General features: G+C 47.2%; 1 protein-coding gene across 2 annotated transcripts in view; it reads left to right on the top strand.

The window, feature by feature from the left end:
* LOC144723305 (ran-binding protein 9-like) overlaps positions 1–16,178 on the top strand; it is a 30,357-nt gene extending 14,179 nt beyond the window's left edge. Inside the window, exons 5-14 of one of the 2 annotated variants that reach the window (XM_078601940.1) lie at positions 1,738–1,760; positions 3,442–3,626; positions 4,816–4,928; positions 5,444–5,552; positions 6,547–6,719; positions 7,194–7,323; positions 7,803–7,993; positions 9,478–9,647; positions 10,057–10,168; positions 11,158–16,178. In XM_078601940.1, coding sequence (XP_078458066.1) covers positions 1,738–1,760; positions 3,442–3,626; positions 4,816–4,928; positions 5,444–5,552; positions 6,547–6,719; positions 7,194–7,323; positions 7,803–7,993; positions 9,478–9,647; positions 10,057–10,168; positions 11,158–11,288 — 1,337 coding nt within the window. In that variant the 3' untranslated portion in view covers positions 11,289–16,178. The remainder of the gene's footprint in view (positions 1–1,737; positions 1,761–3,441; positions 3,627–4,815; positions 4,929–5,443; positions 5,553–6,546; positions 6,720–7,193; positions 7,324–7,802; positions 7,994–9,477; positions 9,648–10,056; positions 10,169–11,157) is intronic. The other variant, XM_078601941.1, reaches the window with a different exon arrangement.
* Positions 16,179–20,174: the final 3,996 nt, after the last annotated feature.

The raw sequence follows: 20,174 nt of genomic DNA, 5'->3' as shown, positions 1-20,174 counted from the left end.
TGAGTGGGCCGCTGTGTGTGTGTGTCTTTGAGTGGGCCGCTGTGTGTGTGTGTCTTTGAGTGGGCTGCTGTGTGTGTGTCTTTGAGTGGGCTGCTGTGTGTGTGTGTCTTTGAGTGGGCTGCTGTGTGTGTGTGTCTTTGAGTGGGCTGCTGTGTGTGTGTCTTTGAGTGGGCTGCTGTGTGTGTGTGTCTTTGAGTGGGCTGCTGTGTGTGTGTATTTGAGTGGGATGCTGTGTGTGTGTGTCTTTGAGTGGGCTGCTGTGTGTGTGTGTGTGTCTTTGAGTGGGCTGCTGTGTGTGTGTGTGTCTTTGAGTGGGCTGCTGTGTGTGTGTCTTTGAGTGGGCTGCTGTGTGTGTGTCTTTGAGTGGGCTGCTGTGTGTGTGTGTCTTTGAGTGGGCTGCTGTGTGTGTGTGTGTCTTTGAGTGGGCTGCTGTGTGTGTGTGTGTCTTTGAGTGGGCTGCTGTGTGTGTGTGTGTCTTTGAGTGGGCTGCTGTGTGTGTGTCTTTGAGTGGGCTGCTGTGTGTGTGTGTGTCTTTGAGTGGGCTGCTGTGTGTGTGTGTGTCTTTGAGTGGGCTGCTGTGTGTGTGTGTGTCTTTGAGTGGGCTGCTGTGTGTGTGTGTGTCTTTGAGTGGGCTGCTGTGTGTGTGTGTGTCTTTTAGTGGGCTGCTGTGTGTGTGTGTCTTTGAGTGGGCTGCTGTGTGTGTGTGAATATTTGAACTGGTCCTGGGCCTTGCCTCTGTCAAATAAGTACCTGGTGCGATGTGTAAACATCAGCACGGAGGAGAAAAGACGGCCGGGCATTGTGTTGGCCACCCTTCTTGTGTTGTCGGTCTTCATGGTACCGATACAACACTTAAGGGCTACATGGGAGGTCTTTGTGTATTTGTAAAACTTATGTGTATGTGGGCTGTTGTGTCTGTCTGCGGATCGTTCTGTGTGGGCTGGTGTGCATTTGTGTGTACAGGCCACTGTGTATTTGTGTGTGTGGGTGGGCTTCAATGTGTGCGTGTACAGACTCCTGTACATGTTGCTGTGTATATTTGTGTTTGTGTTGCTGTATATGTGCATGTGGGTTTGTGCTCACTGCCATGGCTAAGTTTGCGTACACTGGTGTGCACTGTGCTGGTTTGTGTATATGGTGGTGTCTGTGCAGACTGGTAGCAAGTGTGCCCAGTGGTTCGTACTTTAAAAAAAACCCACCAACCTGTGTTCGATTCCCAGCCATGGATAAGATCAATGGAAAGTGGTATTTTAACCTCCCCTAGGTCGACTCAGCCCTAAATAAGTACGTGGTGAGGTGTGTGAATACCAGCACTAATGTTGTTGTGGCCACAGCACCCATGCGCACCATGATGGTGTTGATAGGTGCTCACACCTACAGCACTTGTTCCATTCGTCTCAAAGACTACTGGGGAGGTCTGTTTTTGTGTGTGCTGGCCAGTGTGTATGTACAGGGCGGTGTCTGCGTGCAATTTAACGCGCGTGTGTGTGCCCGCGCTGGCTGCGAAATGGGCCGTTCTTTGTGTATGTATCGCACTTGAATAATAGCCTCTAGAGCATATCAGCTATGTGCATATGAATGCAGAGGGTTGTACTGTATGTCGCCAAACCAGTTTGCCGCATTCACATGTGGTTAGGTGCGTTTGTGTAAGGCTGCATATTCCAGCCACATTCAAAGTAACAACCCGTCTCAACTTACCGTTACTAAATCCATTTATTTTGTTTTTACTGTTTACAGGGACAGCATTCACAGATCTCCCGGTGAGTTGAAAATTCATTAATATGCACCACGAGCGCAAGCTGGTTTTTACCTTCCAGTGAAGTACACCACCACCTGTTGTTAGCTCCTCCTCATTACCCCCCTCTTGGGGTTACCACTTTGCATGATCGGCACATTCTACGGTGTGACTGTTAAGCTCCGGCGATGGCTCACGATTCCAGGCCGCAAGGTCTCAAAAGCCAGTCCACCTTTTACTGTGTTACTCGCCGCCTTCCACCATTCGCGTGTAAATTACTCGGTGAACATTAATCGCTCCTGTGACCAAATCTCATCATACCTCGGAAAGCTAAGCTCCTGGGTAATGTTTGGATGAGTGACCACCACCAGAATAGATTTTCCCCTTTTTTCTGGCAACAAAGCAGGTGTTAAGATGTCAAAACACCAAACTGAAACCTTTTACAAGGAATCATGTCTGCATTAACCACAATACTTGTGGTCAGAATGCAAACAAAAAACATACTCTGATAATATATGCATTGTCTTAGAGGCTGCTGCAGTGCCATGTGGTGGGCAGCAGAGGGACAGCACAGCAAAATCCATTGTTGTGCTCTACTACTCCTACTTTTATGCTCCCCATCTTGACCAACCCGCACTAACCCGAGCGGTGAAATGGATTCATAATAACCTCCACGACTCCCGCACAGTGTGGGTAGGCCTAATCCAGCAGTGGCTTGACAAAATAGTGTACGTGTGTGCAATTGGGTTGTGGTAAGACCGTGTATATATGTATGTTGAACTTCTTTTGCACCGTACGTATCCAAGTGTGCAAATCAGAGAGAGAAATCAGAGGGGTGATGGACAACCAACTAAACATTAAAAGCAGTGATGAAGAAATTAGTTTTCTATCTTGATTTAAAAGTGCATAGCTCTAGTGGCTTCGTGATATCGGAAGGAAGAGCGTTCTGGCGCGTCTGAAAGTGCGCGATGCAGTGACAAGACCAGTGTTCTCATTGATGTTTGATACAATAAATACCATACTGGCTTCCTCAGTCCCAGTGCAGCTATGTCCACCGTTGTTGTATACGGATGGCTGATAAATGGTGTGCAATCATATCTTCTTTTTGGCTACCCCCGTATTTGTAATCTTTTCTCTGAGTCCCCCGATTTCCCGCACACATTAAAACATTGTAATACGTATGCACCTCCGTGTGTTGTACATTGTGCAGGATCTAAACGCCAATGTCGAGGTCTGCTCGCCACGAGAGGGCTTTGGGAGAGGGTTCCCGTAGTTTTACTCCAACTCTGTTGATAGAGCACAGTTCTTGTCGTTTCTTGTAGACCACGCTGCATTCTTAATCTCTTCATCGAGGCAAGGTATGTGATTACGAATACAATATGGTCTTCAAGGTAAGGCAAGAAGCCTTCTCCAACCTACAATTTAAATGAGTATAGAACAAGGGGTTCCGTGAGGACGCCAACTTCTCTTTTATGCAGCCATGCTAACCCGTGATGGGACGAGCGGTGGTCATGCTTGGCCTTGCCCAGGCTGGCACTCTGGTTTGTGTACGTTGTGGACTCGGCGGACGTGGTGGATGCCTTTTTTGCCAGAACCTCGGCCGAAGGCGGTTCATTGGTCAAGGTGGATATTCGACATTGCACCGTGGTACCCAATGATATGGCGACGCCCAACACTCTTTCCGTTGTTATCCCCGTGTGCTGCAGCCCAACCTTTACCCGACGGTGGGGCTGCAGACCCCGGGGGAGGTGGTGGAGGCGAACTTTGGGGGGCAGCCGTTTGCGTTCGACATCGAGAACCACATGCAAGAGTGGCGCGCTCGCATCTCCGCTGCCATCGCCCGCTTCCCGACGCCCGGCAGCCACGCAGCCTGGCAGGGAACCCTGCACACGTGAGTGCCCACCTAGCCCCCGCCAACAGCACTATCCCCACTGTGAGACCTCTCCTGACTTGACTTGACCCGAACTGACCAACCCGGGCCATGTAACGGCACAAGCCAGAGATTTTGCGAGTTGTTGGTCGCTGCTTGTTTTTGGGAGGCGAAACGGGATAGTGGTCGGCACTTCTGCCGCTGACTTATTTCGTATGACGTTATTGAAAACTGCAGGCCACACGCACACAAAGACAAATGTCCCCCGTAAAGACTTTAGGATATTGGGGCAAGTGCTGTTAGCAAGCACCTATGAAGGCCAGCACAGCACACCAGGCAGGAAGTAGGTTGCCAACACCACATCTGGCCACCCTTACCTCACTTGTGCTATTATTTTCCATTTTTAAATCCTTTATATTAAGTTCACTTGCTTGCTTGCGCGCTTACGACCGTGCAAATCTTTCGGTCGTTTTTTAACCCACTTCCCGTGATCCAATCGAGCTGACATTTTGCACACAGACTCGTCGTGCATGACAATTTATTTTCGTGAAAAAAATTTAGCAAAATTTCGCACTTTTTAGGAAAAAATGCATTTCATATTTAATTTAAAATACCAATGTGATAAAAATGAAACTCTTACTCAAGAAAAACTGAAATTTATAGTTAAAAACTTTGTTTTTACGGGTTAATTTTTATCCACTGCACTTGGTACTCATTTTAGGCTGAGTCGACCTTGGGGAGGCACATTAACACTTGAGATAATCATCACTAATGTTACCTGCAGATGAATATTGAACTCGGGTTACAAAGTCCGTCGTGCAATATACTACCAACAAGTCCACTGCTCCGCACGTGCAAAAATACACAAAGACACATTACACAATCATCATCCCACAGACACACGTATGCACATACACACATGCAAGCACACTCGGTGTCACTCACACACAGATGTACAGACACACACCAGCCCGCATGGATGCCCACCAAGGCCATGCCCATTCCTGATGTATGTTCACGCAGCAGCCACTAGGTCCTGCAATTGTCCAGTCATTTCCGTGACAAATAACTTAATGTTGTATTATAAATAACGTCTTTGTTAGCAAATAGCTTATTACGAGAGTAGTTTATTGTGTGCTGGTGGCATAACTTATGTCGCAAACACGTGTGTGTTGACAATGCCTATGCTGTCCCTGTCCCAATCTCACAGCATGGTGGCATCTTACCTGGTGCATCATGGGTACTGCGGCACAGCGGAGGCCTTTGCAGCATCCACAGGGCTGGAGCAGGAGGAGGATATGCGCTCGGTCCGGAACCGGCATCGTGAGTTCCGCAGGCTCACCGCCATCCCACTCATCATCACGCATGGTACACTTCCAATGTAATAGACCTTTGTAGAAGAGCCGCATGTGGATGGGAGGCCACTGTGTTTGGAAACATTCATGCACTGTGCATGTGTCACAGCTCTAGCCTCTGTCATCACATTCAACGAATAGAGATCTATTTTAAACGTCCCAGATTAAAGTCATTCTTTTCAGTGAGACAATAGATTAATATTGGTCTCCTTTCATAAGGCATTGCTCATTAGGCGCAATACGTTGCGATGAAGGCCGTTGCAAAGCACGCTGATCCCAGCATTGTTAAGCGACACACAAGAGTGTATTTCTCACTGGCGTGAATCATCACATCAGTTAGAACTTTTGCAATGACGGCAGTAATCGCTAGCCCCGGTCAGGGTGGGTTCCAGGCACGACGCCCACACGTTATTCTCAGTTGTAGCCCTGGCGGCGTTTGCTTGCGACGATCGCGGCTGCTGCTGCTGTGTGTCGGGGGCCCAGGCATCCAGGCGCTGGTGCTGGCCGGACGCATGGGTGAGGCCATCGAGGCCACGCAGCAGAGCTACCCCGGGCTGCTCGACCGCTACCCGGAGCTGCTCTTCCGGCTCAAGTGAGGGGGGGTGGTGGGGGGCCCCCTGTCTCGATTCCGAACGGGCACTTTAGCCGCTGCGGATACGCGCCTCCTTCACGCGCGCGTTGGGCACTTGCGTAATATTTTTGCTTTAAATGAAGCGAGCTGATTGATGTCGTTGATGTGAAGTGCGCTGTATTAATAACGATTGATTGATCAGAACTAGAGAATTTCAAGCCGGGTAAGTGAGACCGCTGCGGTGGTTGCTCTGCGTGGGCTCATAAGCTTGCAACTTTACAGGTGGTAACTGTTGTCTGTACATTGTACTGACCTCCACTGAGTTGACTTGGCCTAAAATTGAGCCAAGAATCGCTATGTGTTGACTGATCGCAGGACTGTGGGGATGATTGCGTGCTGTTGGCACCCAGGTCTTTTCCCAAACCACAAACTTGTCACATCTCTTAAGCTTAGCGAGCCCAGTCGGTTCGTGTTTGGGCCCGGTTTCGTGTTTGGACTCTGTTGGTGTATTAGCCCAGTTAGTGTTTGAGGCCAGATAGTGTTTGGGTGGGAGACTGCTTGGTAATACCAGGTGTTGCAGGCTTTGGCTGCAAGGTGGATGAATAATGATAGCACATTAGTCGACCGTTTTTATTCAACTGCGTGGAGCTATAAGTGGGATCCCATTTAAATGTGGATTTTCTCAAAACACTCTGGTTGTTTTCCAAATGAAGATAAACACCCATTCTTGGAATTTGCCAAATGTCCCAATACAGGGCCCCTCCTGAAAGCAAGTCTTGAGACTCATGACACTTTTCTGGGTAAATGGGATTGTTGTCATTATTATCAACCTCCGACAGTGTGCCAGGCTGGATCGTAACAGCTGCTCAATGTCGGCTCTTACTCCAGTTGCATGTAAGATATGCCTGTATTGCCTGCGAGGTTGATGCGTTGCGCATGTCATAGGTGTGTGTTTTGCGTGTGTCCTGTGTATTGTGCGTGTGTCCGTGTGTTGCTCCTTTCGCGCATGCCACAGAGTGCGGCAGTTTGTGGAGATGGTGAACGGCACGGACAGTGAGGTACGCTCGCTGGGCGCCCGCAGCCCCAAGTCTCAGGATGGGCTCCGGGTGCCACACGGATCCGGCCACACCGCAGCATCCTCCTCCTCCTCCAACCCCTCCTCTCCTGCCGGCACCACCAGGGGCCTAGGTTAGCTTGGAGCTATACTTCCCATCCACACTCGCATATACTGCTCGCGATACCGATATCTGCTGAACGGTAAGCTCATCTTGTCCTTAGTCAGCCTAGCCCAGTGGCAGGAAACTTTTTCCTTACTCATGGCCGAATAGGAATTTCAAATACTGTTGGTTGCCTACACATTAATACGCACACTCTTCATTGTTATCCAATGGTAACGCGTAAAATAATGTGCATGTCAACTGAGTTTAAAGGGGCCCCCTTACAGTGACAAAAGTGACCGAGCATGGTAAATTGGAAACAAAGTGTTGCCAGGCCAAAATCACTCCCCTCAAGTACCCAAATACAGCAGCTGAGATTCTTACAGTGACTGATACATTTAATATGTGGGCCGTTTTTAAGCGGTAGGCCTCATAATCCAGCCCACGGGGCTGTAGGTTCCCCCGCCCCTGGCATCGCCTAATTGCGGTCGTTCTTACTCACCAGCAGCAGCGGAGGCCGGAATGAGTTGCGCGAGTAACGGACGCACGGGAAGGACGCCACACGCCGGCCGGGACAGGAGAGCTCGTCGCACGTGCAGCCCCACACCCCACGGCAGCGGCAGCAGCAGCAGCAGGTACGAAGCGACCAGCCCTGCACCCGATGCATCTACCGTGCACAGGGTTGTGCACTGCGCACCGCACGCAGCAGCAGCAGAAGCACAGCGTCACCCGCTCGTACTACGCGACCCAGTAATAGCTGTGGGAGTGAGCTGAGCATGTGTCTGGACAGGGTAATTTTTTGAGTTGTGAGTCTGGCACCGCTGAAAACCTGATTTTGGGTTTTAGCCACCCTTGGTAAAACTGGATTAATAAACCGAGTGAGTTGGTGCTCTCAACCCTGTTACCATCGAGCATATGAAAAATAACCCTCTAAATATTTTTCACTTAATTTGGCACATTTGCTATTTGAGAATTAAACATTGTAGCGTAATTGACAAATCAAAATGTTTTACGATCACTCATAGTCATTGACTAAAATAAAAAAAACTTCTTATTTTTAAATGTTGACCACTGCTGCCATGGAACGCTGATCTCGCACGCACGCAATGCTCAGGCCCACCACATCATCACAGCCGGGCGACGGCGGGGCCGGTGGGGCCGGTGGAGCCGTGGAGGTGGCAGACACCGGCGAGACTCCCATGGAGTGTTGCACAAACGGGCTACACGGCGACTCCAGCGAGCGAGTGTCTAACGGCAGGCAGCACGCGACAAACGGGGCGCTGGAATTGCACCCGCCACAGGCCGGTGAGTCACTGAGGCTGCTGCTAGCTGCAGGGAAGACAGCGGAGGTGGCTGTGCACTTGAAGTTTTGTTTCCCATTGAACGTTATAAAGGTGATGAAGCGTGTGTGCCGACTGCTGTAAAATCAGCAGGTTTTCGTTTATACAGCGCCTTCGTATCAGTGCCTTCGTATCAGTGACGGCGTCTCTGAGCGCTTTACGTAAGTTAAATGTACATGAACGCCCGAACATGTAGAATTAAAGACATTAAGTTTAAAATATAAAAACGGACTTTGGAGACCCCGTGACAATTATACACAGCAACCATTGCCCCCTACTCTGAAAACGTGGCTGCACGCTCCTGAAAAAAGTCGCAGACCCAGTGACACTTTCCTCGGTAAGCAAGCGTCATCATATTCAAAAACATACCAATATTATGCCATTGTGCAGTGATGTCACAGCCCGAGGCTCACATGATGTTAATTGAGGCCCCGTTACTGCACCGGGGCCTTGCCTGTTTAAACGAAGGAAATCCACTTGACTTGAGTAACTTGAATCTTGACTTAAAGCTTTCGTGACTGCAGGAATTCATATTCTTTGGGTTTTTCGGTTCGGTCACGTAGATAGGTTAAAAATTAATTTAAAAAATAAACAAGAAAACACGACGTTTCGATCGCAACACAAGCTTTGTACCGAGCATTTTGCTGCCAGTACATGCCGGTGTGCTCTTTGTAAGAATGAGAGAACTTGTAAGAATGCAATGGCAATCAGATTTATGTAACGTGGGCTTCCCCACTTTTAAATATGAATGTAAAAGTTGTACGTTTTTATGCAGACCCCCCCCCCATATAATGTGTACTACATTTCTTAACACCTAATATTTAGTCATCTTATTTATAATATTCTTTTTTCTGGTGCACATGCGTTCAAACTGCGTTTTCTGCATTGTTTGGTTTATGTATTGAAATTATCTGCTTGGCTCTAATTGTTGTAACCCAGGACTCCCTGGAAACACATGACCTCATGTCTCATTGATCATGAACGAAGATCATATTTTGAGGTTAGCCTCTTTTTATGCAATAATGCAGTTTCATATTCCAAATTTAAATTGAAAACGGTGTATGCACCCTTTAGTATGATGATGATGATCCAAGCAATATGCAGGCTTAGCAATGCTTGGCGTCTGAGGTCTGCTCAGATCGGGCACATTCTGCGTGATTTGGCCATGGCATGCACCACGTGTAACCTGTGTAAAGGCTACGTTGTCAGCAGAGGGGCAGTGCAGCAAAATCCATTGTTGTACTGTGCTTTTCTCGAACGTCTATGCTCCCCGCCTTCACAGAACCGTGCTAATGAAATCATTCCCAAGACCCGTGTGACATGGGAGGTCCTCATCCAGCAGTGGATTGGCTGAAGGGCTGTGTTGATGACAACTGCGGTAGGTACATTAAATGAGCTCTCAAGCCTCCTTCACTCCTTAATTGTGCCCTGCCCTGTGCCCCGCCTCAGACGTGGAGGGGGACGATGAGCGCCCTGGCGGTCCCAGGCCGTGGGCGCTATGCGGCGGCGCTGTCGAGCACATGGTTCACTTTGGGCGGGAGCTGCAGGCCGAGTTGCAGCGCATGTGCAGCGAGATTTCGCGCGAACACACGTGGCACCTCAACGCCCGGGCCCTGCAGGTCCGTCTGGGGTCTTCGTCCTTGTTTGTGTGTTCTCTGCATGAGTGTGTGTGTGTCATTATTTAACGCTAGGAATGGTGGCTGTCTTGTTATGAACCCGATGACCCGAGTTTGATTCTTTCCCATGGCTAATATCGGTGGCAAGTGATATAAGAAATGCCCTAGGTAGACTCTGCCTCATATAAGTACTTGGTTTAGTATGTTAACATCAGCACTTGGGAGACAAAGGTGAACAGGCGGAGTGCTGGCCATACCACCCACCCCCTTAATCGGTGTGAGATAAAGGCAACGAGGAGATCTTTGTTATGATTAGTGTGTTTTATTGTGTGTGTGTGTTATAATGCATGTATGTTTGTGTAGAATTATGTTGTATAGCGTGTGACGAGTCTGTATGCTGTGTCACCATCAGGATGCTTTCAGTCTGCTGGCATATGCGGACCCGTGGAGAAGCCCCGTGGGTTACCTCCTGGGGCCGGCGCAGAGGGAACACACGTGCGCTGCCCTCAACAGCACCATCCTGGGTGAGCCCACCGCACCCACTCGCCCAGCCCCTAGTCATTCCATCATTCACTTGTACATTATCCACTCCGATTCCTTCACCCTCGTTGAGGACTTCGTCTACCAGACTGATTATTTAATCTAATCCATACTGTGCGCAACCGCAACACTGCAGGTATCAATACGTATCTTGGGGTGCTTTGGTGGCGAGGTGTTAACTCCCTCTCCTGCTTTGCCGGAGGTCGTGGATTTGATCCCGATCCCTAAAGCCTGTATATTTAGAGTTTGCATGTTCTCCCAGTGGTCGTGTGGATTATTCTCCGGGTCCTCTGGTTTTTCACTCCACATTTAGAAACATGCTTTTAGAGTATTTGGCTGCTATACATTTCCACTTGATGAGCTACTTCGTTGAGCTATCATTTGTGGCCAGGTCGCTTCTGAAAAAGAGCTAAATATCTCACGGGACCTTAGCTAGGAAAATAAAAACTTCTTCCTTAGCACTGCTTCACTATGGATTTCCCTCCCATTGTCTCTTTTACCCAAGCCCTTGTAATCATAACCTTGCTCAATGCAAGAAGTGTGTTCTCTCTTATCTATTACCACTTTGAAAAGTGACGTTTGTTGCTGGCGGCTTAATATTTTTGGCATTTGTGTCTGCTCAGCAAATGTGTAAAAAAAGGAAATATTGCTTCTATGACAGCCAATAAATCCCCTGCATCGTCAGTCATTTGATAATTTATATCTATAACGTATGGGGTTAAATCACGATAGTTAACCAATACAGTTAACTACCGCGAATAATTGATATCATATCTTAAAATTCTATTCTGACAAAGAACATAGTTGAAGATTAATGTAGCTGTTTCGGAAATGTTCCCATTCTGCTATTGTGACCTCGTAGCCAACCAGCCAACAACAGCCTCCCTGACCGGCGCTCCTGCATTACAATTGTATACTCCTCTATGTCTGAAGACCGCTACCCTCGTTGTCTCTGTGTTTGTACTTTCTTCAGAGTCCCTGAGTCTGCCGAGGCAGCCGGCGCTGTCGATGGTGGTGGGGCAGCTCTCGGAGTGCCTGCGCCTCATGCCTCGTGCCGGTCTCGGCTCGGCCGCCTTCGCACCCATCCACGAATACACGCACTGACGAACGGCGCCACGTAGCCATCCCACCCCCCTCCCCCCCACCGATCTCTTCCCCTCCCCCAAGAACGATCACTCACCGGGTCGCATTCTCATCACAGTCGACTCCATTATCTTATGTGCAGCGCTGGCAACACCGGGCAGTGTTGTACAGGCAAACAAACAACAATCAATTGCGGAGCAAGGTAGAAGGCTCCATAACGGTAAAGCATTTGAGTTGTTCAAAACTAATTTAATAACTTCATGTGTCATGAAGGTGAATAACCGGCTGCCTCTTCCCAAGAGGAGGAAGACAGCAAATGTGAGTTGCATTGCGTGTGCATGCAACCCTCAGAACCATCCACTGAGTTCGGAGCCATTTTCATTTGACCGTGCAAACACGCTGGTCATGTGCATGTCACAGGTTCGCAACGGGACAGGTTTATCCATAGAAGTGGCGCGCGTGCGCCGTGATCACACGACTGAACACACGTGTGGGTCCCCCGAACGGCTAATACACGACATTAGCTTGGGAATTCCAGGTGTGCGTGACGGGTTATGTTTGTCGGAGCAGTTCGACGCTGCGAAAAAGGCCCAGGCACGCGGACAATGCTCACTCACCCAGATCCAGCGAATTGAGAGAAGTTCAGAGGAGTTATTGACCACCGCGTTATGGTGCGAGGGCGCGTGTGCGTGCACGGTAGTCGCCCGTGAAGAAAGACGCAAGCACCCCCCATGCTCTTCCGCCCACGTGTTCCTTCAGCCGTTCCTGCATCTGCGTGCCCACTTGTTCCCTCCTTCAAAGCGTGGGGTTCTGGTCCATTAACGTTCTATTGTACGCGTGCAGCTTTAAATGTGGAAGGTTCGCTGTAAATTGTGAAGCCTCTTTTCATTAGCAAAACTAAAAAAGGGTTGAAGAATGACTTGCAAAGATGATGAAATACGGTTCCATTAAGTTCATGGCCAATAGGTGTTCGCAGGCTTATGCAATGCCATTTTTGGATGAAATATTGATTGAAGAAAGTGTGCTTTTGTCATTCTCACTCTTAAGCTCTTCGAATGGTTGCCAAGTATTAAAAACAACTTCTGGTGCATCAGCTAGACTATGTTTTTTCTTTGGCGAAGTGTTAGTAATATGCTGGTTGTGTATACAAAGTGGCCATCTTCATTATGTATTAGATATAAGAGGGTTTTTTCAAACTTACCGTCCTTGTTTTTTTTACCACAATAGGTTTTTACTTCCCGCTGTCAATTTACAAATTAAAATAAATACGGATCCGATCAGATTTTGAAGAAAACATCGTAATCGAAAAAACATGACTGGATCGCCATTTTCTGGATCTTACTGTGACACAATCAAGCGCCGTCACATCCCGATTAGCCAATCGGCTCAATGATCCTTAAGCGCATAAAAAAATGTATCATTATACTGCAGCATTTGTATAGGTTGGACACCCCCTGTTGAATTACAATGACCTATGTTGGATTCAAAAGTGGGGATTGTTTATTTTCTTGAACAGCAAAACCCTATTTACATGATGTTATTAATTATGTTTTAAAATAATAAAGAAGGATTGTTCTATACTCTTGTGAATTACATGAAAGCGCAATCCCCTTGTGTTTCAACGGGGTTGCCTTGCCCATCGACTCTGACGGCATTGTCCGTATGGTGTTACTATTAATTTTAATGATCAGGATTGTACCAGAGAAAACACGAACCGTCCCATTGGCATGGAATTAAATTCAGAATGTGACCAGACCCAGGGAAATTGGGTCCCAGCAGACCTGAACTCTGCACCCCTCGTATAAATACTGCATATGTATATATTAAAAAAAACTGGATTAACGTTTGGATGCATTTTTTAAACATGGATTTTATTACGTTGGAAGGCACTAAGGCAGGCGATTAAGTCTCGCAATCCTTGACGTCACTAATTTAGTGTATGTTGCATTGGGCAGAGCCAAAAATAGCATGGCCCTCCACGTGAATTCTTGGCCAGTGCAGTGCTGTAGTGGCTTATTGTGAAGGCGCCTAATAGTCGCTGCGTCGGGGTTTCTGCGGTGGGCTTGTTTTTATTTAAGCAGTACAGTACAACATATATTTACTCATCAGGTTACGTGGTGTTGTGGCGTGAGCAGTTGATCCGATTGAAAGGTTGAGAATTTTAATCGCATTCCTGGGTCAATTCGGGCCACCATCCCTCTGGAAAGTCGGCAGCGTCCTGCCTCTGGATAAACTGGCCCGCACCATGTGAATGTGGAACTCTCACCACTGGCTCTGCTGCCGAGCAACCACCACCCTGTTGCTTGTTTACGCAGAATGATGCTGAAGTATGTTTATATAGATACTGTATTTACACACAAGGTTACTCTTGGCAGTTATACTGATGACATCTCGTGGAATCGTCGACACGAGAGATGGAACAATGCATCACTTGATTGATTAATATTGATTCTTAAATGCACGATACATATACCAAAGCGCGTCTGTAAGAATCGACTTGAGTTTTTTTTATCTGTATACTATGTATTGGTTTCACATTACCCCCAGCAACCACTAGAGGCGCAACCATTTACCACGTAAAAAAAGAAAATTGTGGATTAAATCGCGACCATGAATTTGTCTATCAAATAATCACAGGTGGGGTGGATGGCTACTGCATCTTTCCAGAACAAGACGTAGAGACGACCTAATTCCTCCAAACCATCAAGCTATGGCCCGATGGGTGTGGTGGGGAATATGGCACATGCAGACGTATGTCCAAAAAGTTTATTTTTCTCCTGCTGTCCATGCATGGTGGGGGGGGCGGGCAGCACACACAGCACGCCATGTATTGCAGCTTTGGCCAGAACCTTGTAGGGACTGGTAAACGTGCAAATGGATTTGGCAAAAAATAGCCCCGGAAAGATCACCCGGCGGTGTTGCTCGCCGCCGATAGACTGGAATGTGCTGTTGGGTGGCTGTGGGTGGAGGCACTTCCAACGCCTTGGGTATGCCCTGCCAGTGGCTAATTATAGTCCATTTGGCCTCACTTTGCGTACATGTCAAAACTGTGGGTCGTTCATTTAGTTTACAAAAGGATATGCACCCTTTTTTTTTGCTCGGTATGTTTTCAGACCCCAGTACTCGCGTTTGCAAAACTACTATCGGGATGTATTAATAGGGACGGTGACGTGGCCGGTCGGTTTTTTTTTGTAGAGCTTCCACTGTTCGAAACCAGTGGGTTGTGTGGCTACTGCGGGTTTATTAACCATACAAATACTACGCGCCGTCTGCTTTACAGCGGACGTTTAAGACGTCGTAACGCCGTTCACCAAGTGTAGGCCATTGCGTGCTGGCGTGGCGGTCCAAATTTGAAAAGTTACCCTTAAATTAGTAAATTTAAAAGATCTCCCCTTTGTGTGAAAACGTAGCAGGATCCTCCTGACCAAGAGTTATAAGACACTGAGGTTTTTCTGTGTAAACGAGCGTTATAATAAATAATGGGCAGCTTCTTGATGGATACAAATCTATTTCTGTGCAAATTGCTCATTGCGTTGTGATAATGTCTATGGAGTTGCACTCATCACATTTAGCAGATTGTCCAAACACAAGAGGTGACTTTATAGTAACCACAACAGCACGGTTAATTGACGTCTTACTCTACCTCTCCTCCATTTCACATGTTCCATTTCTGCACCCCCGCCTTGATGATGCCCAGCTCCTAAAGCCGCTCAGATGAGAATGTTGATGCAATGAAAAGGCAGTGCTCTGTTTTAGTCATGTTGAATAGCCCAACTATACAAGTGAAGGTAGATAAAGTGCGTGGTATAAATAGGGTCAACACCCCACATTCGTTAGTACGAACTTTTCATAAAAAGTGTGTTTTTAAAAAATAAATTATATGCATTATTACAATAAGGCCTCAATGGAGGAGAAAAACACGCAATGCTCGAACCACTTAACAATTCAGCACAGACGTGAGCATGTTTTGAACTCCTCATTGAGGCGAATAAGGTTACTAGTTATCTGAATTGCTTTGGGGTTCTATCCTGTTTCGACATCGTGCGACGTTTCGCTATCAGTTTCCGAAGAGGTGACTAGCACGTGGCGCAGAATGTTGGAAAATAAATCTGGCAAAAGACGCGGCACAACACAAAAGCACATCAAAGCACACCGTACATCACAACCGCGACAACTTTAGTAATAAGGTGGCCGATTAATGCATGCACACACATCACATTTAAGGATATCTGATGTGAGCAAAGGTTTATTGGAGGATGTTTAGTTCTGTTGTAGTGAGTTTTTACCCAGATATAAAGAAACATGTACTGTTCTGAGAGCAATGATGCCCTCTGGGTGTTTTGATCCGTTCGTGGTAAACCGCGACATAATGTTTGGAAGATATACACTTGTAAATAAGTGTTGCAAATGTGGCTTTTGAGCGGATAATGTTTGTTGAAGGAAGGCTCGCATTGACAATGTCGAGACTTTTTAACGATATGATGGTTATTAAAATCTAGAAGTTTACTGCCATTAATGTGACGTTTTTTTGCGAATGGCATCTAAACCAGGGTCACACCTGTCAAGCTGGGCTTGTGTCCCGTTGTGATCCATTCCCAAGAAAGGGCATTGATCTGGCCGTTATGGCAATCTCACAATCAGCAACGCAACTCCTCGCAAGAGGCTCTGGTGCTGGATTTGGGAAAAGTGGCAGTGGGTGAGAGCCACGTGTACACTGCACTGCACCGTTGCTCCAGCGTGCACTGGTTTGACTCCATGAGTCACTTTATTCAGCAGATTGACCCAAACCCAGGATTTAAAGCCGACGAGTCGGGGTGAAGCGGTAGCTGCAGTGTGCGGGCAATCGGGCGCTGTTGGTGATTAAACTTCGTTGAATAAACGTTTTCCAGTTTTGTGTTCAGTGTAACACTATCCCGGTGTCCGTGTCATTTACAGGCGAAATGGGGGGGATGGGGGGCATCGCATGGTCTGCATGCGCGCGCGCACGCATTTGGTGTCCCTCAAATTCAAGGTCGACTTGCTCACCCTTGGGGCTCGTACAATGTCAGGACAGAGTGCCGGCACCATTGTGATCCTAGGTTCGGCTGATTAAACGAGATTTTCAAGTGGTAGAATCCCAGACACCAATAACCGCACACAACGACATTACTGAGCGACATTTGGTTTGTTACTTGGCATATTTCAGCTGAGCGCTTTAAAAAAGAAAATAGTGTTGGCTTGACACGTGACATATGCACACTTTGCACGACGTTGCCCAGGGCTCGGTCACCAAACAAGAGGAGACGTTTTTTTCGAACTCAATATTAGAAGAGCCGCAGTTTGCCCACCCCTCCCCTAGCCTCGGCACTCTGGGAGTAACTTCAGAAGTAGTTCTCCGCACGGCATTAATGTTGAGTCACAAGCTGCGCTTGTAACACCTGCCCCTTCTGAAAAAAATGGGTACAAATTTTATTTATCATTTTGTAAGCCATTTCACACCAGCATCTGGGGTAGCCGGTTCGCCACCTGTTTGTTTTCAGTCTGGGAAACACATTCCTGCGGAGGGAGCTGGTAGGAACGTTGGGTTGCTCGGTCAATGGCCAGGGTCAACGACGGCGTGGTGTATTTCGCAAATATGCCCGACTGTGAGGGCGGGCACAAGCCGACGTGAGTAGGTTAAACGTTGAGTTTTATAAGGGCACCACGGGGTGACTAGCCCCTCCCCACCCAGCCCCACCCTCCCCACCCAGCCCCTCCCCACCCAGCCCCACCCCTCCCACCCAGCCCCACCCTCCCCACCCAGCCCCACCCCTCCCACCCAGCCCCTCCCTGCACGACGGACGGACACAATAATCCCCTGTGGGCTGGTATAACCAGGAAGTTCCTACCATTATCACGTGTTTGAATGGCAGAAATTGATTTGAACTGATATCTGGTGGTATTGTGTTGGACTTTATAACCGTTTACTGCACGGGTTAAAAAAAAAACGAGGCTGAACTAAGATATACTGTATATCCCGGTTTGGTCTGGGAAAAAGTGGTAACGCTATCACGTGCACACATGACCTCTACGGATGCAAGTCACAAACTTCTCCATCGCTCCTGACGCACCCTTTACGGTGACACACCAAACCCACGTTGCGCCGAACCCAAGCTTGCACGCAAAACACCCCATCACGTTCTCATGTATCATCACCGCCACATCCTACCAATTTTTTTGCCCGCCTTTCTCCCCTACTGCCCATCAATTTGCTTTCCACCGGATGGAAAACGTGACTTCAACACTGCGCCATATATGCATGAGTACAAATGTGAAGCCGGTGGGTGGATGAGTATCTGTAACTCACGAGCTCTCAAAGAATTTGAATCATAGGACATAGGAAGGAAGAATTTGCATCACGGGACCAAGCAGCTTGCGCCTGATTGCACTATGTAACACAATTTTTGTTCCTGGGTAGTGTCATTTCGTAATTGCTTATGCCTAAAAGTATAGAAAATGGCTATTATTACCCACAAAATTTACTTTTGTGACCAGGACAGTGATATTTTTAAATGTACCTATTTTCAATGAGAAAACGGGCGAATTTGTGTCTTTTCGTTCACATAAAGTGAGAAAAAAACAACATGAATCAAAATAAACATGTATTTATGCTAAAGTAGTACAAAAAATAAGTGAGTAGTTATTCGAGATTAACGATTATACTGTAAATTACTTTCACGAATCAGCCCCCAAATGTAGTCTCCCATCATGTTCTCGTTATACTGTCCTTGGTAGCGGCGTTCAAAGTCCAGTATAACCTGGTGGAAGCGCTCGCCTTGCTCCTCCGAGTACGCTCCCATGTTCTCCTTGAATGTATCAAGATGAGCATCAAGGATGTGGACTTTGAGGGACATCATACAGCCCATTGTGCCGTAGTTCTTCACCAGTCTCAACCAGCTCCACGTAGTTTTCGAGCTTGTGATTGCCCAGGAAGCCAGGAAGCCACGAACCACTGCGCCAAAGCTGTCCCAAGCCACTTTCTCCTTACTAGTGAGCTTCTTGGGGAATTCATTGCACTCCAGGATCTTCTTTATCTGTGGTCCGGCTTTGACTTTTGCCTCAAAGACAGCTTAGGGAAGAAGTCTTGAAGGTACTTGAAGGCTGCCGACTCCTTATCTACAGCTCTGACAAATTGTTTCATAAGGCCCAATTTGATGTGCAGTGGTGGCATCAGCACCTTCTGGGGGTCCACCAGTGGCTCCCACTTGACGTTGTTCCTCCCCAGAGAACTCGGTCCGCTGTGGCCAGTCCCGCCTGTGGTAGTGCACCTTGGTGTCTAAATGTTTTGTAGTAAATTTTGTATTACTTTAGTATAAATACATGTTGTTTTTGTCTGACTTTATGTGAACGAAAAGACACAAATTTGCCCGTTTTCTCATTGAAAATAGGTAAATTTCAAAATATCACTGTCCTGGTCACAAAAGCAAAGTTTGTGGGGAATAATAGACATTTTCTATACTTTTGAGGCATGAGCAATTACGAAATAACACTTACTACCCAGGAACAAAAAAAATGTGTTACACAGTGTTGTCAACGCATTCACATTCCCAAAACCTAACAGCCCCAACAAGGTAGTGCACTGCTATCTCCAAATGTTTATCATCGAAATGTATTTTGTTTCGTGGTGTAACACCGACAGCACAACTGGAATACAACTGAGTAGAAAATAAAAGACAATTCCACATTCCCATGACGGATGCCAGTTTTATTTTGGGACAAACAGTACTTTGCGTGTATATGCGCAATGTATATCGTCTATTTTTATATACCAGTGAATCGCTGACCTATGACGACTTAAATCGCCCGGAATGTGCCCAATCTCGATCGTCAGATCTCGGAAGCAAGCCGGGTGGAGCCTCCTATATCAAGTTCAAGTTCATTTATTAGCTATAGCCCTGTGAGCCATTCGGCTCTTGAATCGGGTGCAACCGCAACAAACAAAAAACATGAACAAAAAACATCTTAAAGTGAATATGTGACTGAGTGCAAACAGAAAATCCAAGAAAAGACAGCAAAATATTGCAGAAAAAACACCATACACCAACGCTGTGTGCAAAAATCCCAGTGGGATGCAAGTCAAACAACAACAACAACCACAAGACAACTTAGATTAAGGCCATCAGTCTAACTCTGTACTACAACAAACAAACATGGCAAAACCAATACACTTTTCGAAATCACCAACATAAAGCCATGAAAGCAATGAGACATCGTGCTTGAGTGGGTGACCGCCACACAAACAGGTTGCCATCGTGCCTCGCTGCTACGTGGCAGGCAGCAAGAGGGCAATGAAGCAATATCCATCAATTTTCTGTGCTGTCCTGCTATGCTCTCGCATCTGTGCTCCCCGCCTTCACCAAGCCGCACTAGCCAGCATGATGTACAGTCGCAAATGTCAAAGGTGCGGCCCTGCAATTTGTTGCTCACGCCCCTGCTGGCAGGAGGATCCTCCACTAGAGGACTCTCTAGAGAGTGTTTCGCCTGCTCTTCCACGCTGGGCGGACGTCTTGGAAGAGTACTCTTGGGTTTTATCGGTAAAGTCACGTCGGTAACAATAATAAGAATAAAAGATCAATAATACAAATCGAAGAAATAATAGAAATAAAATAATAAAGCACGTTTATTTCTACTATTTGTATTATTTATCTTTTATTATTTATTTTTTACCTACGAAAGCTTCAAATCTACCTACGAAAGCTTCAAATCTAGTCTTGGAAGAGGTGTGCGTAAGCACACGTTGACTGACTGTGGTGTTACCAATTCAAACTACTGGGTGGACAGAGGCGGTGTTGTAGGCGGTAGTTATACTGGTAGGAACCTCCTGGTTACACCACACCACAGTGGTTTATTGTGTCCGTCCGTCCGTCGTGCATCCAAAAATGGGAGGGG

Source organism: Lampetra planeri, chromosome 17 (assembly GCF_965212315.1).
Source record: "Lampetra planeri chromosome 17, kcLamPlan1.2.h2, whole genome shotgun sequence".
Lineage (NCBI taxonomy): Eukaryota > Metazoa > Chordata > Hyperoartia > Petromyzontiformes > Petromyzontidae > Lampetra > Lampetra planeri.
The sequence above is the reverse complement of the archived record's forward strand: the minus strand, read 5'-3'. Positions and strand labels throughout refer to the sequence as shown.